Source organism: Acinonyx jubatus, chromosome E4 (assembly GCF_027475565.1).
Source record: "Acinonyx jubatus isolate Ajub_Pintada_27869175 chromosome E4, VMU_Ajub_asm_v1.0, whole genome shotgun sequence".
Taxonomy (NCBI): domain Eukaryota; kingdom Metazoa; phylum Chordata; class Mammalia; order Carnivora; family Felidae; genus Acinonyx; species Acinonyx jubatus.
The window spans coordinates 25,641,386-25,653,864 of NC_069395.1; the positions used below are offsets into that span (position 1 = coordinate 25,641,386).

The 12,479-nt window shown below is 55.8% G+C and overlaps 1 protein-coding gene across 18 annotated transcripts in view; it reads right to left on the reverse strand.

Annotated features, from left to right (window-relative positions):
- The window catches only part of NFASC (neurofascin), a 181,378-nt gene that overhangs the window by 11,847 nt on the left and 157,052 nt on the right, over positions 1-12,479 (reverse strand). For 8 of the 18 annotated variants that reach the window (XM_027074833.2, XM_027074839.2, XM_027074831.2 and 5 more), the window contains 4 exons: positions 11,566-11,808; positions 8,161-8,277; positions 6,746-6,898; positions 65-196 (listed from right to left, as the gene is read on the reverse strand). In XM_027074833.2, coding sequence (XP_026930634.1) covers positions 65-196; positions 6,746-6,898; positions 8,161-8,277; positions 11,566-11,808 — 645 coding nt within the window. Of the gene's footprint in view, positions 1-64; positions 197-6,745; positions 6,899-8,160; positions 8,278-8,992; positions 9,822-11,565; positions 11,809-12,479 lie in introns of those variants that run through there. The other 10 variants (XM_027074845.2, XM_027074846.2, XM_027074842.2 and 7 more) reach the window with 4 other exon arrangements.

A 12,479-nucleotide genomic window follows, 5' to 3' on the forward strand; every position in this document is an offset into this window, starting at 1 on the left:
TGGCGGCTCCCAGGAAAGCCTGCCGGCCCCACCCCCCCAAGCCCACTCGCCTGTTACATCTTACCTGGATACTTGCCACCTCGACTTCTCTTGATGAAACAGACAATGAGCAGGATCAGTACCAGGAGGGCGATGGCGCACATGAGCCCGATGAACCAGCCCTGGGTGGCGATGTCCGCCTGGTTGTTGGTATAAGCTGGTGGGGGAGGGAGGGCCGGAAGCAAACACGTGAATGACTTCCCACGGGAGAAGGTGAGGAGGGGAAGGTGAGGGAAGACCGGCTATTTCACGTCGATGTTCCTCCTGGAGCCTTATGCTACCACCTAGCAGCCCTCTGGCCCAAACTACCCCACAACAGGGACAAAGAGAAAATAATTAAAGAGCCAAGGTCAGAAGGTCAGAAAAGAGGCACAGGAAAGGGGTAGAGGGAGCAGAATAAGCAGCAGGAGGCTGAACAGGTCCTTCAGGAAGGGAAAGTGTCCTAAGGACGGGGCATGGGGTTCTTGCAACCCAGACGGCTGGTCACAGCCCGGTGGGGACTGAGGGAAGGCTGGGATCGGCCCCGGAGGTACGATTCCCCGCGGACGAGCTTGGGGTGAGGAAACAGGACTCTGCTACCCACCAGGGAACGGGGGCCATGGTTAACATGGCAAAAACCTGTCAGAAGAACACCTTCGCAGGCCTGCACAGGCACAGAATGGCAACCTTTCCCACCAACCTGGCCCCAAAGCCAACCAGGCTTCTGGGCAGTGGGTCTGGGCAGGGTGTGGCTCCAGGATGCCCTGTGCCTTCTCACGCTCCCCCAACTGGATCGGGCGCTCCCTGACAGCAGAGACAGTCCCTGTGCGGGTACCCGGATGGGCTGGCGGCACGGCGGGGGCCGGGGCCGTGCCTTCAGCGTCCAGCCACTTGCAAGCCATTTCCAACACGTGGAGGTCCCCCCCGCCCCCGCCCCCAATCCCCATGACAATGAGTCCCTCTCTGTCCCTTCCCAGTGCTCGTGAAGACATGTCCCCGTGTGGGCTGAGCCCTTCACAATCCAAGGGGCACTTGGGTGGGCCAAGAGGACAGCAGCTCAGGTGTCCTCTGCAGGTATTCTGGATGACCCAACGGTTGGCATGAGGGTTTGGGAAGGGGTGTGGCGTGGGCAAAACCCACTCACCCTACTCCTTTCTGTGGATTAGAGAACAGCAGCGGCTCCCAGCCTGCCACGGAAACCGAGACTTGGGAGCAGCAGCAGGATCCAAGCAACTGAGCCAACTCAAAGTAGCCCCGGGACCAGCCTGGTGAGCCGAGGGGCGTCTCACAGAGCCAGGTGACGGCAGGGTCCCAGAGAGCCCATGGAGCCCCGGGCCAAGGCACGGGACCTCCTCCTGGGGACAAGCACGAGGAACAGAGGGGTGACCAGGAACCCTCATGCTCCAGGGTCTCCATCACATGCTTTTTTGTGGGGGAGGGGTCTGGGTGCGATCCTACCCTTTGCTCTTCCTGGGCACAGAAACTGTCTTTAGAGCCTTCTCTGTGCCTGGGCAAGGGAATGCACCAAGAAGAGGGTGGACAAATGAGGGAGACTGACAAATGAGTGCTTTCGTGCTCTCTGTGCTCTGGCTGCCCTGGCGTGACTACCCGATCTGTGTATGTTGTGCGGGGATGGCCCATCCCTCCCACCCCTACCCCTGCAGGCTGTTCCATGAAAGGTGCTAGAGAGATCCTCCCCAAACCCCTCGGAGGAGCAAACCACTTCCTTGCTTCAACCCTCCAATGCTTCCCATTGTTACTGGGTGAAAAGCTAGATTTCTGTCCTGTCCTCGCAGGCCCCACCCGAGCTGGCCCCGGACATTTCTCCAGTCTGGTCTTCTACCCTCACTCCTCTAGCCACACTGGCCACTCATGTCCCTACCTCAGGGCCTTAGCATCTGCCGCTCTTTCTTCAGATGGCCGCCTCGGCAAATGTCACCTCCTCTTAGAAAGGCCTTCCCAGACCTTCACAGCTAAAGCCAAAGCCCCCTCCCCCAACCAGCCACTCGGGTTTCTCTCTCTCACAGCACCTGTTCCCACCGGATACGGTCCCACTATCACAGTGCACACTCGGAAGCACCTCCTGTGGGCTAGTCACGGCTCTGAGTACGTCTCCACCCAGCATCTAATTCGATCCTCACAATCCCATCAGGTAGGCTTTATTAGCTCTATTTTACCGATGAGAAAACTAAGGCACAGAGATCTTACGTGATTTGCTCAAGGCAAAGAGCTCGTAAGCTACGTGTTCCTCGAATGAGCCTTTGCTGCTGCCCGCCCATCTCTCCATCCCCCTCTCACCATCCTCCCACACTGCTCCTCCCTCTCCGTGCTGCCCCACGCTACCTTCTCCCTGGGTGGGCGGCTTCCCCCCTTCCACTCGGGTGACCACCGAAACTTCAGAGTCTCCACAGCTGTCCCTTCCTCCATGGCACTGGTGGCAGCTCTCCCTTCCTGGGTGGCTCAGTCCTAGAAGGACATCAAGCCCTCCAGCATCTTCCTCTTTGCTGCCTCCTCCCTTCTGCTCTTAAATACAGCGAAGCTTCCAGCATCTTAAAAGAAAAACCCTAGAGGCAGCCGCCAGTCTTTTCAGCTCTAGCTGAAAAAGCAGGCACTGTCCTTTTACAGGTGAACTCCTTCACCTTGCACGGTCTCCAGTTCCTGTCACCATCTTTCTCTGATCCTGATGGGAAAACCTCAAGCCCCTCTCTACTCAGTGCTTCAACTGCTATCATGGAGTGGGTCTTTCCCCAAACGACCTCTACAGCCTTGGCTCCTCCCCTCACCTGTCCTCCGGTCCTCACTTTCCAACGGGCGATCCCTTTGTTCACCTCGCATTGTCCCTCCAGCCAGTTCTGCAGCTGTAAGCCCAGTGCTCCCAGCTAACATCCTCCCAACATCTCCTCCGGCGCTGTCTGCTTGACACATCATGTATTATGCTCCCGGAACACCTTTGTCATGCCTGGCCTTCCGGGCACTTGGTTCTTCCCCTCCCTGCATCTCCACCCCCCCGACCCATGCCCTTCTTGATCTCTACCTTTCCACATTCCACCCCACCTTCCCGAATCTTCCACTCCTCCGGCTTACAGCAATCTCAGAATTCACCCCTGTCTACTTCACGAAATGTAATACTCAGTTGCTCTGCTTCCTGGGTCCTGATTTCCAACTATACTATTAAAGGCTTGAGAACAGGGGAGTCTTTGAGCCCCCCTAGGGCTTAGCACGATGCTGGTCACATAACAAGTAGGCGGTGAACACTTATGAATGATCAGTTTAATCCTAACTTAATATGGTTAGCTTGGGATACCGACCGGGGTCACTGGGAAATTGGCTTGGCCATGCGCCACACCCCGAGTCTGGATGGTGGTTCCTGTCCTTTGCAGAGCATTTGGTTCGTAGGTGTGCAGTGACCTGTTTGCTCCCCAACAAGCCACCTCCACGAGCCTCTTGGGAGAGAAGGTCACAATTCCAGGGAGAGTGGCCACACGGGCAAAGAATTTTCTGTGAGGTTTGGACACAAAAGCCTGTTCAAATCCAAGTGGGTGTTGTAACTATGAGTAGTGCTGGATGTTAATTAAATTTTTTGTGGAGGTCATTTTGCAATATATACATATATCCTATCATTATATTGTACGCCTGAAACGAATACGATGTTATATGCCAACGATATCTCAGAAAGAACCCAAACCCAAACCCAAACCCGAACCAAATGGGATCTGGGGTAAGGTGGGTTCAACTGGACCCCATCAAAATGATTTAGTTTCTCAAGTACCGAGAGCAATTTAGGACCAGATGATCTCACGGAGGACGTGACCCGACAGAGTGGACTCTGAGAGACGGAAGGCACTGTAGGGAGGTTTCAGGGTATTACATTTGGCCGCCGACACCATTCTTAATCGATCTGTTCAACGTGTTTCAAGATTCCTAATGGACACAGTAATGACAACGTTCAAAGACCAGGGTGTGCTTACACTCACCACCTTCCGCTGGAACAGGGAGCCAGAACAGCACCTGCTCATCCGGCCCACAACGTCTGGCCAACTCAGGTCCAAGTGCCTCTGACTCTAGACCAGAGGCCGTATTTTGTGTGCCTTCCACACCACCCCCTACAAGACTGCTCAGCAATGGGCCATTCGTCTGCAAGACGGGCAGTTCTCACGACTCAAAGGCCAGTCACTCAACGTCCGCAGAAGAATTACATTTCACAAACAGGGGGAGGTGAGCAAATAGAACAGGGGCAGACTTCCTTCAAATGCACTTAGGCTTAGCTGTTCTTACTTAAGGACCATCCGATGCCTCTGTATCACCACCGTGCCCCATCCTGGGTTTCTTCCAAACACAGCAGGAAACTGACCACAGTGAGGTCCCCTAATGTCCCTCCTCCCACTTTCCTGAAGTCTGAGGCAGTCTGCTGTCTGTCCCACTGGCCCACTGTCAGCACCTGCGTGCTGCCACCTCGCCCCACCCTGCTGACCCCAGCCGACCCCAGGACAGAAGAGCTCATGAGCCCCTTAGAGTCCAGGGCTATGTGTGTGTGGCCCCTTGGGTCTCTTTGGCTTTAAAAGCTTCAAGGAGGTGATTAACTTTCCATGTGGGATCTTTCCGGTGAGGGTCAGGGAACCAGTTAGCATTCCTCGTGGTTTCCTTCTATTTCCCCCCTGAACCACTGCTGCGTGTCTGGGTCTGTGGACTAAAGTGATGGCCTGTGGTCACCTAAATGACCAGTGGTCGGACCCAGAGATGCTCATAAACTCTTGCTTTGATGAGACCCTGGGACCTAGGGAATCGTGTGAAGTTGGCTTTGGACTCCACCCGCAGGATACACAGCGTGCGTTTTCGAAGAATCCGGACCCACACGGGCACACACAAACTTGAGAAAAGGAACATATTTCCTTTCCCTGTGTGGTTTGCACATAGTAATTTCTAGCCAGCCAGTGAGGTAAGCGAACAATATGTACTCAGAGATCGGGTCACCAACCCGCCCACCCCGGCGTGCACCCGGAGGAGTCTGGGAAAACTCACTCTGAAAGCAATCTATCAGGATCAGTCTCTCCAGACCAACCACAGGAAAAGAGAGAAGAACACTGAGTCAATGTTCAGAAGTGTATTATCCATCATCTTTTTTTTTTTCCTCCCTGTACCGCATGTTTGATACCTAGAGGCAGACTGGGACATCCCTGAGGGCGGGGACTGGCCCTTTTCTCCCTGGTTCTTTCTCTTCAGCCCTCACTCTCAGCCCCAGGACTTAGCCCCGGGAGAAGTCTAGAAGCAGACTGCACTGGCTTTCGTAACCTTCCCTAGGAGGCGGTTCCAGGCTCGAACCTTATCTGTGCCTCCTGCCTCTGTGCTGGACTCAAGTTGATAATGAAGCAAAATTAAACGCACGCGCCGATGAGCAAGAGCTTGAGACCCCGACTGGGTCGGGCAGAGCCCAGCCACCTGCTCTACTTGGTCAACTGTCCAGTTCCCTTGCCTGGCTCCCAAGCTGGCCTGGCCCCTCGCTCAGACATCCTGCCTGAGTTGGCTGGGCTAGCCTCAAGCAGGCAGCCGGACTCAGACTCCCTGAGCCTTGACAGCATGAACGTGGGCAGGATAGGCCGGAGGCATGGGGAGGAGGTTGGAACGTCCAGACCAGGAGGGACCAGGCTAGAAGGGGTGGAGTGAGACATTTATACAATTGGGTGGTGAATCTCAAGATGCAGGCTACCAGGATCAGCCTGGCCACAGGAAGAGTAATGAATAACGGAGCCAACATTCATAAGGTCATATGAATCATTGTGTGTTTCTCCCCACCCCCGCCATGCTCATATCTCCTAACCTGCACCTGATTAGGACATCCTGGGGGCAGGACCTGGTCCCTTTCTCTCTTTGGCTCTTTCCCCCCACCCTCACCCTTTGCCTCAGGTCTTAGCACGGCCACCTGCCCGGCTGACCGTGAAGATACACACAAACAGATGAGCAGGTGGCCTCAAGTCTCCAGACTGCCTGCCCGCCCAGACCTTATACCATTTACTGAGCCCCTAGTGACCTGTTCATCTGGCACACTGAGGTTGCTTCTCTAGCTACAGCCGAAGTCCCTTTTGAGCCAGGACTATCCTCCTCCTGGAGAGCTCCTTCCTCTTCCCCAGCATGACAGAAAGCCAACTACTTTTAAGCCATGGCAAACTGGGGACAAAAAAACTAAACCAGGATAAAGCCCCGAACAATTCGTGTCACATACTTTGGGACTTTTTTTTTTTTTTTTTTTTTTAAACAGATGACAGTGGCAGGGCAGTGACACACATGCCAATCCTGGGAAGATTTCTGGGTCAAGACCCTTGGGTGGCCCTATCCCTTAATTCCACGTCCTGTGCGCACAGGGCAGGCTGTTCTGCACTCCGGCAGCCCCCAGACCGACTCGCAGCGCCCACGATCGCACACACACCAAGCCCTCGTGTTGCCGGCACAGCCAGGGGGCCAGGCGGCCTCCTCTGTCCTCGTTTCCTTCGGACTCCCCACGCGTCGCCACAGGGTCAGAAGGGCACTCTCCACTTCCGCTGTGCATGCACTCACTCTGGCTCCTCCTGGCTTTCTGGGAGCTGCGGACTGACTAAGAGCTGAGACACGCCATGCAAGGTGGGGAATGGGTGGGATGAGTCTTCTTTCCAAGGAGAAGAGACAAGCAGGAAGCTGAGGATGGAATGAAATGCCCCATGCTTGCAGGGGACGGCCAGGCCAGATCCCCTCTCACCTGTACTGGTCATAAAGGTGATGACGGTACTGCTGATGCCCTCGTTGTCCCGGGAATAAACGCGCAACGTGTATGTCATCCCGGGATAGAGGTCTGTCAGCTGTATAGGCTGGGCCTGGGCCTTAACAGGGACAGTTTTTTTCGTATGGTTGCCTGGGGAACAGAAACCTCAGTCAGCCTAGGGCCACGCAGGAGGAGCTGGGGAGGCAGTGCTTAGGGTCCTGGTCACCTGTCAAAGGCAGAAGCGTGGGGGATGGGGCCGGGCCATCGCGCAGACTAGGAGGTCACCAGGCAGCGCCACCAGCCCTTCCACGCGACGCTGACTCTCCTACGTGACGACCCTTCAGCCAACGGCACTATTCTTTCTCAAGCCTTCTTCCCCCACTACAGCCTTGGCACTAAACGTGATGACCTACTTCCTGCTCCTACAGAGCATGTCAGTCAATGCTCTGTTGTCCTGGGGGTGACAAACTTCCCGCGTGGGAGCTTTCTGGTGAGGCTCGGAGAGCCAGTTAGCATCCCTCATGGTAACTGGAGGGGAGGCAGGACTCCAGTCCTTGGCTCTCACTCCTGGTTTCACCTCTCACTTCTTGCTGTGTGGAGAATCCCCACCTCAGGAGAAGGGAGCGCCCTTGTTATCGAGGTGTAGGGCGAACGGTGGTTATAGGAAGCTGAAATAGTAAGGGCCAAACTAGGGATGAGAGTCGGTGGATGTGAACCCTTCCGACCACGGAGAACTAAGACTTGGCTTTGCTCGTTCCTTAGAGATCTTCTGGCTGAGTTAGCTGGTTTAGTTGCTAGACGACAAAGTGGTGGGGCTGAGTCCTCAGGAACAGGGGCCTTCTCTCAAAGAAGGAGATACGTTGACCACCCCCTACAGCGTAATGAATATCACCCTTGATCCCAAGATCCAATAAAGAGTGAACAGCTCAGCTCAAGCCACCGGCTCTCTGCGACAAGCGACCCTGGTCTGTGCCTTGGACCGTAGGGCACTGGCATCCCTCTGTGAGCAAAACACAGCGGTACCCAAAGTCTGAACTGAACTAGTGAAGAAACCAGAAACCAGACACTAGTGGATTCTGAGCTAAGGAAAGCCACACAGAGTGAGCTTTGGCTCTTATGGGGGCTGTTCGGAACCCTCATCCTGGGCAGGAAACGGACGAAGGGCCCCACTACCCGGGTCCTCCCCAGCGCATGCAACCCTAGACCTCCACTAATGGCTTCGGAAGCCCTCTTCCTTCTCCTTCGACTGCTGTTCCCACCCCACTGCCGCCTGAGTGCGTATCGATTTCATTAAGTCATAATTAAGCCGGGCTAACAGGCCCCTCTGAGCCTGGGGGAGTTCACAGGATCTCTTTAATGGCATCTACGCTACCCACCGCAGCTGCCGCCGTGCCCCGCTCAGCAATGCTTACTGTCGATGTACTCAACCACAAAGTCAGTTCCGGGCCCGAAATTGTGCTTCCAGGTGATGTTGGCCCATTTACTGTTGGGGAGGACCGTGACGTTCCATATGGACTGCCTGTCGGGGGCTGGTGGGCAGGTTAGAAGAGGGGTTAGTGATGAGGAGACAGGCAGCTCCGGAGACACACGCGTGCACACACACATGCACACACACACATACACACGCGTGCGCGGCTCGGAAGGGGGGGACTCAGAAGTGGCTGTGCAGGGGGCCCGACAGCGCTCCAAGCTGCAGCCTTGGTGGCCAGGCCAGAGGTCGCCATCCAGGTACGAGCGGGCGCAGACAGGAGGACCTGTATGTGAGGGAGAGCTGGAAACTGTGTGTCCACACAGGTGGGGGTAGGAATGAAAGAGGGGGTCTTGATCCATGCCATGGGAGGCTCGGACCTGGGCTCTTTCCCTTTTTTGATCCTTTGTCATGGGTTGGAACGGTGCAGTAAAACCCGGACGCTGGGCAACGCTCCCCTGGCCATCCTACAGACAGAGGGGCAAAGAGGTGCCAGCCTCTCTCCCTTCAGCTACAGACACTCTACAGGAAGGAGAGCAGGATCTTTAGAAACCCCTCAAGAGTCGTGATGTGTAGAAAGTTCAGGACCAAACGTGGGAAAGCCTTACAGGGCTCCTGAACCGGGAGAACGTAACGCAGACAGGTGATTCGGGAGTCCCTGGGTCAGCACGATCCTGGATTGTGTGGAACATGGCCTCAGATTGTTTAAGGGGACTTGGGGTCAACAACCCCAGGGTCCCAAGTAGAGACAGTATGAGCCCCTCCTCTCCCTGAGCCCCTCCTCTCCTTCTCATGGGCTAGGTGGGAACCAAAGAAGAGAACTCCTTCTTGACCCCCAACCCCCAGCGTTTGAGACACCAGAAATATCCAATTTTTTTTGGCTCCTCAGCACTAAATTGTCTTTCAGGCTTGATCTCCATGCAGTACGGAAGACATTAATTATCTAGTTCCTATGAGCTGGGAGCCACTTTATCAAAGCCACCGCACTGTCTGAAACCATAGCCTGTGGACAGGAGAGTGGCACTAATCTTCAAACGTAATCATTTTTCAAGAGTCCCAGCAGTCTGATTACCCCATTTCCCGGCAAAGATTTAATAGTGGAGTACTAGCATGAAGCCTTGTATTTCAAAGACTTTACAAGTGTGGCTCCTGTATATTTTATTAGCATGCAAGGGGGCACTGTCACTAACTCACTTGTCAAATATAAATGAATAGAGTACATTGGTGATGCATTTATTCATTATCCATTTGACATGTGACTGAGTCTGCAGGGCTGGGGAAGCGATAAAAGATCTCCTGGTCTTTACTTCAAAGGGGGTGGCTTCTCTACTACAACCTTGTCAGTTGCGGGTTGCCCCAGGTGAATGACTCATGTCAGGTGAGGGGCCAAGAAAGAGATTCCACTGATGGCACCACAGGGCATTCTCCATGGGAAGGGCAGAAGATAGGCTTCTTTACTTATCTGCCAGGTGTTTCCATTGTACTGGTGGCTTTAAGCCACCCCAAATCCCAGCTCCTTGGAATCTCACGACTCTTGCTAGTGGGAATGAATTATGAGAACTCATGATTTGGGAACTTGAGCTTCTTCTTCCTCAGCTCTGGGGCCTGGAAATAGCCAGAGAATTTGGGTTTACACAGTTTGGCCACCAATACAATAACTGACCCAAATCTGACTCTCGTAAAGGGCATGGAGACTGGGGCATGACTGGAGCAGAATGACACAGAGGTGGGAGCTGGGGGAAGGCAGTGCCACTGCTAAAGAACTGAAAAGCTCAGAGAGGAAGACCAAGAAGGAGAGCTATCAATTACTATAAAACACAAAAAGCGTGAGAGGAAGCATGGATTGTTCTGCGGGCTCCCAGAAAGGGAGAATTAGGGGGTACCCCCTGAAATCTGAAAGAGACAAGTTAAGGCCAAGTAAAAAGCCCCGTTTCACCCTAAAGGAAAGGAAATTCAGGAAACATTTGGTCCTAAGATATAAGACATGAAAAAGCTGAAAGATGGTTAAAAAAATCGTGGCTGGCAGAACCACTCTCCTGTACTGAGGGAAGTGAGGATGTTTGCGGGGTGTCCCCAGGCTCTAAAGATAAATTCAGGGGCACAGGCAGGTCCTCTGCAGCGTCTTGGACAGTTAGAAGTCGCGTGTGAGCGTCAATGGGGCTAGTCCTATGTGGCAGCAAGGCCGATCTTTCCAGAGGGCAGTAACTCTGCTGGGAGGCAAGGTCCAGTCCCCTACTTCCTTCTCTGTGCATCTGTTCTGTGACCTCCAAGCATTCACGGGGACACAGGGCCCTGCTATCATGCAAAGATGCCTCATCGTGGCCCCAAAGAACACCCAACACCAAACTACCGGTGGGAGCTTCTCCTCAGCCAACGTCTTCCTAAAGTCTGTATTGTTTCAATTCTGGATATTGTATCTTTAAAGCAAATCCGTGCCTTCAAGGCCTGAGGAACACCGTGTCCCCGATGTATCACTCGCCTCCCCTTTGGGCTCACGTAATTGAATTAAAGACAATACTCACAGGGTGCATTAAGCCTCCACCCTCATTCAGGTGCTGAGCCGTGAGGCCTCGGAAGGTAAAGGGACTTGCCCAGGACGCAGAGGGGTCTACAGTCCTACAGCTGCTGGCAGAGGGCTCTGGATGCCTCCTGCGTCCCCTGCCAGCTGCATCACACTGTTTTTATAGCTGGCCCGTGGGCTCTGTGAACTAGAGGCCCTCCCCTGGATGGTAATGAAAGAGTGTTTGATGCTTGGTTCTTAGAGGGACGGCTACATTGCCCAGGGGTTCTCCTCAGGCTGGAAGGACAGAGCTTTCTGGCCTGGGGCGGGGGGGGGGGGGGGGGGGCGGCCGGAAGCGTGCTTTGTGGGGAGACGATATGAGGGAAGAGCAGGGTTCTGGGAACAGAGCTGCCCGGCAGGGCTGGCCACTCCCCACGCCTCAGCCTTCTATGTTGCAGGGCTGAATGCGACACGGCCGGGGCAGGAAGCCCTCTCAGGCCAACTATCCGGGGTCAGGCCCGCGTCCTCTCTCCCTTCCAGGGTGCTCAGCCCTAAGCTGCTGCTTAGCACGGAGGTGGAGGCGGCCCTCCCATCCGGGACCGGGGACCCTGCCTGAGGAGCGTGGCCCGCTCTGAACACGGATCTGAGGCTAGAATGGGGGCGTGGAGAGCCGCCCACGGATGGGCCGAGGTGCCCCGTGCCCCCGGGCTACCAGACTGAGAATCCTCGCCACGTGTGCCTTCAAAGTGGAAACAAAGGGCGGTGGTGGCCAACGGCATCCCAGACCCGCCTCCCCCACGCGGGGAGCCTCCCGCGGAGGGATCGGGGCGCAGGGACAGTGGGCAGTACCGGATTCGGGCATCTTAGTCCCGGAGGTGGTGGCGGGAGGCCTCTCCGTGGTGGCGGCGGCGGCGGCAGTGGTTGTAGTTGTGGCGGCGGTGGTGGTGGTGGTGGCGGTGGCGATGGTGGTAGGTGCGACACCTGGGATGGTGGGGACTGTGGTGGCTTCGGTGGTGGCAGCGGTGGCAGTAGCGTCAGTACTGCTCACAGCGCCCGTCGCACCCACCGGAGTCGGGGGCAACGTGGGAGGAGCTGGGAGGGAAATGTAAAACAGCCGAGTCCGGTTGGTTCGGGCGTCCCCGGCCTGGCCTCGCGGCCCCCGCGTGCAAGGCAGGCAGCCCGGTGGGGAGACGGGGCTCGGTACCCGAGAGCCCCCGCAAGCGTGACGGACCGGGTCAGAGGATCACGGGGAGAGAACACAGCCATGGGCGAGGAAGAGAATGAAGCCCCGTGCGTGTTTCATTTTCTTCGCATGGTCTGTGTGGCTCAAAGCGCCCAGCATGCACCCGGCCGAGGGTGAGGGTGAGGATGGCGATGGGAAAGGACCCGCACCAAGTCACTCCGGCCCCAGGCACGGCTTGGGGTCCCAGGCCAGCGCCACCCAGACACAGGCCAGGCAGCAGCCCTGAAGCTCCAGGCTTGGAGGGGGGCAGGTGGCCGGCTGTGTCCCGCAGGAGCACCGGGACGACTCCCATTCCCAACCATCCGCTCCCAAATTCCCCTTTCTCATGGCTGCTCGAGTTCTGACACCCCCAAACCCAACCAGAGAGAGAACAATCCCCACTCTGTAGGTCGGCCTCCCGGCGTGGCCCACGTCTCCTGTCTCCCTGTCCACCCCTCCCCAGGCACTCAGCTCTAGTCCATGGCCCTGCCTCTCCTCCCTTCTTCTCTGCCCAGTGATAGTCCTCCCGAACGTGTAGTAA